This window comes from Xiphophorus couchianus, chromosome 2 (assembly GCF_001444195.1).
Source record: "Xiphophorus couchianus chromosome 2, X_couchianus-1.0, whole genome shotgun sequence".
In the NCBI taxonomy this organism is placed as follows: Eukaryota; Metazoa; Chordata; class Actinopteri; order Cyprinodontiformes; family Poeciliidae; genus Xiphophorus; species Xiphophorus couchianus.
This window is the reverse complement of record NC_040229.1, coordinates 12,873,573-12,878,131: the sequence shown is the minus strand read 5'-3', so window position 1 is coordinate 12,878,131 and position 4,559 is coordinate 12,873,573. Positions and strand designations below refer to the sequence as shown.

The following is a 4,559-nucleotide window of genomic DNA, read 5'->3' as shown; positions in this document are numbered from 1 at the left end:
GTAAAAACCTGATGTTAAACTGACTCATTAAAATGTCTGTTATATTCTACAGCTGTAACACAACTTCAACCCCAATGAAGTATTTTGTCTTAAAAAGCTGTTTTATTCCTGAATGTGCTCCCCCTGAAATCAACATAAGCTTTGAAAATGTTCATAATAAACTAGGTTAAGTGATGGAAAACTGTCTAAGCAAGTGCTCAACTTTAGAATGAATAATTCAGAACATTACACCAAAAAGATTCACAATACCATTCACCTTCCTTCTGGTCATAATGTCATGGCTAGTAAGTGTGTTGCAGAACTTTGTTGCTTTGTATTTTAATAGTCACAAAAGAAGATTTTCAACAATAATGCTGAAGAAACTGATAAAAACACAAACATAAAAATTACATTTATTGAAGATTAAAACTTTACCTTATTAAACCCCACTACAATGTAAAAAGCATATATAGCACCCAAAAATATCCAGAATGGATTTTGGTAAATAAAAGGGAATATTGTTTTGAACAAAATAATAATGACATTTGTCAAGGTATAGACTTCAAAATGGAGAGCTAAACTGGGTTCTCATCCAGACATTTTGGTGGAACATACAGCACATTCTGCAAAATCACAATACATTTTTATATCCAAACACCTGCCAACATATGAGTAAAATGTAGTATTTTAGAGAATGTTGTCCTTATCTATAGGGTTGCTTTTATTTCTATGTTTCACAGTTGTTAACTGTAAAAGGGCTTTATTTTACCTTAAAAAGTGAAGTTTTCAAAGAACATGATTTTTTGAATATGTAGCTGATTTCTTATTATGTACTTGTGATTTTAAACTTACAAATATTTTTAATTTGATTACATTTTAAATCTTTAGATTCAAAAGTTGAAAACATTCGTTAAATCTATGAAAAGTAAAAAAAAAAAAATAATCTCTTAGCATGTAACCTAAATTAAACAGTTCTAATTTTTAAAAAAAAACTCTGCTTCTTTTTAATGGAATGTAGAGTGTAGTTCTCAGAGACAGAAAAATTATGCATTTGACTTTAGGACACAAAACTTAGTTCTTAATGGCAACCAGGTGAAAAAAAGGTGGTTTATTTTTAGAGAAGAGGAGCATTCCTATGTCATTTCTATCCCACTCCCTTGAAGAGGTGTGTCGGTCTTTGCCTCCTTGACTTTCTTCTTTTGGTGTTTTTTCCTACAGAAGTGCAATAAATGATGAAATACATGCAAAAAAATTTGACTTTTTCAACTTTTTTTATACCACAAACATTAATATATTTTGTAAGAATTTTCTAAATTAGTAACAGAAGCACATCATTGTGAAAAGGAAGGAAAATGACATATGATGTTTTATTTATTATATTTATATATGTAAATGTGAAAAAAGCATGGTAAGCATATCTAGCCCCTTTTGAATAAGCGTTCTGAATCAATCCTTTCTGCAGAGATGAATATTTTTACCCAGTCCTCTATGCGAAATAGCTCAAGCTCAGTCAAAATTAGACAGTGTCCATGCACAAGAATTTTTAATTATTGCTGCAGATTCTCAGATTTAGGCCATCCGTCTTCTATGGCTGATAGAAAACCACACCTCACTTTTCAGATTTGATTTTGAAAAAAAAAAAATTGAAAATAGGTATTATTTTACTTTCAATTCTCAAGTATGCCATACTTTTTGTCAGTCCATCAGAAAAAGTACCAGAATATGAAAGAGGAGAACAAAAAGCAGACTTACTTTGACTTCACCACAAGGAGAATCACAGTTAACAAGACAGCAAAAATGACAATGGAAAGCAGAACCGCAAAGATGATGGCTGTTGGAAAAGGCAGCTGTTAAACTGGTGTGTAAAATGTGAATTATTGAAAATAACTTGGCAATCAATAAGAATTTCAATAAAGGCAAACAAGCATTTATTCAGTCACTGAAAACATTTGTCCCCGTCTCCACTTACTAATAGGAGTGTCCGGTTCATCCTCCTCAGGCTCATCCCCTTCATCTAAGAACCAGAAGGATCAACATTAGCATGTTATTAAAAATTAAAGAAAAAAACCCACAAATAAATAACTTGAGATAGTTATTAGCTCACCATGAATGCCAACACAAGTCCTATTGCAGCTCTGGAAGTCAAAGAATCTGTTTCCATTTCCAAAGCATCCACTCCAAAGGAACTTTTTGCATTTGTCATGAATGGAGTCGTAGTAGTATCTGACGAGGTAACTATTACACCCTCCAGCCGCATATTTAAAGTGACAAGCTGCAGTTTCTGTTAACAGAAGATACAGTTAATTTCAAGATAATCAGTCAATCTGTCTGTCTGTCTGTCCAATGTGTGTCTTTCTGTCTTAGATTTTCACCACTTGGTGGCGCATAAATGCTACAAATTGTATAGAACAGTGGCCTCCTGGCATTACATTTAAAAATCTCCCCAAATCTTTTCTGTTAACAGAAAAAAAATATGTTATCCTGTGTGGTATATTGTTGAACGGCATTTCTTTTGTCTTTCCCATTTGAAAAGGCTTAGTTTTTTTGTCATGGTTCTTTAGGCCATTAAACTGTTATCAGTAAGTTCTTACTCCAAAGTCCACCAACGGCATGAAGGATAGTCAGCAGTTATATTTGCCATGATTCATATTTACAGCTGACAAGTGGTGAAAATAAAAGGAACTTTTTAATCAAGTAATTTTTATTTTGCTTATCAAAAAAAAAATCTTCTCACCATCCATTGGGTACAGCTTCTCTGAATTGATTGAACAGTTTCTCATGCACTCTCTTTCACTTTTGAAACGGTTGGCGTTTCCTCCCTGACCTTGGTAGAAGAAAGGCAAGCACTTGTCTTCTTCATGTTTGTAATACACAAAAAACGTGAAAGTTGTGCCTTCACCTGGATCACTGGGCAGATTGCAGAATTCTGTTGAATGGCAAAAAGATAAGTTTAAGGATAATTTTATTTTCAAAACAGTCCTTTTTTTCCCCAGAATAATACATGCTTAAACAGGACCTTTTTGTAAATCTGTAACTAATGTTTAACTAGCATGATCATCAGAGTCCCACTCCCTGTTTTACAACAGCAATAAAAAGTGTCAATTATTTTTCAGCCATGTTGCTCTTTATGGGCTTCACAGAAAAGAAGTGTGTTTCAAGCAGTTCTTTTTACAAAAGTAAGTTTAATTTGGGCAGTGTATCTATGTAATTGGCACTCTTACTTTAACAAAAATGAAAATCAATGCTTAAATTCTGGAAAATGGAGACAAATTGGGTTCTAATTCTAACCTGTATCTTTCAATGAAGATACAGGTTAGTTTCAGCTCAGCTTCGATTCAGGTGCAGAAGTAAGGTGATTAGTGTGGAAAGGTTTTGAATTACAGCGGTAGGAAACGTCTGGTCAGCTTAACACAGGCAGGAGAATATATATATATATAACATTTTTAGCAAAATAAACAATCATAAAATACTATAATTTGAGCTTCAAGTCATAACATGAACATGACACAGAGGTACAATGATAATGTAGTAATAGCTGTTTAAAGGGTAATGTTTAGTTTTTACCTGTAAAATCAACAGATTTTTGCTGAACTGACTTGTTTTGTCCTGTCAGTCCATGTCTACAGTTTCAGTCGTACCATGTGTCAGGAAAAATAACACCCAAGTCACAAGGTGAAATCGTGCCTCAGAGATTACAGTGTCGTTGAAATTAACTCATTCAACTCAAGCGAACAACATAAATCAGACTGAATTCAGAAACCAGTTCCATACTCTTGCAAAAGCACATACGCCCATGTGCTGGTCTAGATTGTAGAAAGCCAGCTTCAACTCTACGACATGTTTTCCTAATCATCTTAAATTAACTTTCATTTTAAGAAAAAAATTAAAAAGAAAAAATACAGCCATACCTTGTTTTTGTGAGTTGCTGGTGTGAAGTGCTGACAAAACAATTCCTAAAAACAGAAGTTTCTTCATTTTGCTGCTTGTCTTTGTGCTGTCTTTCCTGGAGTGACTGAGGGATATAAACTACAATGGGAGTGGGTGCTCATTATTGACCTTTGGACATGTATTTCCCTAATGATAACTCTGTCAATCGAAACTGAAGTTAATGGGAACACTAGAGAGTTCCTCTCTGTAACAGTTGTACTGTCATAAAAAAAGTTTGTAGATTGTGATATTTGAGCGTAGACAGACATGCTAAGATCCATATTGCAATAAATGTGAACTGTGGCCTTGTTATGTCAGTCCAAATATGATGTTTATGCATTTCTCAGGATGAACATGGAAGAAAAAAATCTACCCATCCTGAATTTTAGTACTTTTTGAATTTAGCAACTCACACAGAACTTTTGAATTGTTCTTAATTACTGCAAAGAAGGAAATAACATTGGTACCAATATTTTGTGGTTAAGTACTCAGAAAGCAAGTAAGTACCATTTACAAAATATAGTTATTAGTGTGAATGTCTACAGCATTGGTATTGACATCCTCTATAGCTTATGAAATATTCAGCTTTTTGTGATCATCTTGGCCCTGAATGAAACAACGCATCATTTCTGAAAAATTCTGCTAAAAACATT

The 4,559-nt window shown here is 33.5% G+C and overlaps 1 protein-coding gene across 1 annotated transcript; it reads right to left on the bottom strand.

The window, feature by feature from the left end:
• Positions 1 to 376: 376 nt before the first annotated feature.
• Positions 377 to 4,005, bottom strand: LOC114151790 (kunitz-type serine protease inhibitor bitisilin-3). Its single transcript, XM_028029198.1, has 6 exons — positions 3,888 to 4,005; positions 2,714 to 2,905; positions 2,084 to 2,260; positions 1,949 to 1,993; positions 1,732 to 1,810; positions 377 to 1,191 (listed from the first exon to the last, which is right to left on the bottom strand). Exons 1-6 carry the CDS (start codon positions 3,952 to 3,954, stop codon positions 1,113 to 1,115), a joined length of 639 nt encoding a protein of 212 aa, XP_027884999.1. The 5' UTR covers positions 3,955 to 4,005; the 3' UTR covers positions 377 to 1,112.
• Positions 4,006 to 4,559: the final 554 nt, after the last annotated feature.

Bases quoted from the DNA above. Each gene is read 5' to 3' on its own strand.
- LOC114151790 (XM_028029198.1), bottom strand. From the start codon at position 3,954: ATGAAGAAACTTCTGTTTTTAGGAATTGTTTTGTCAGCACTTCACACC. The intron at 2,906-3,887 runs GTATGGCTGTAT...GCCATTCAACAG, and splicing joins CAGCAACTCACAAAAACAAG to AATTCTGCAATCTGCCCAGT. The intron at 2,261-2,713 runs GTGAGAAGATTT...TTCTGTTAACAG, and splicing joins GAAGCTGTACCCAATGGATG to AAACTGCAGCTTGTCACTTT.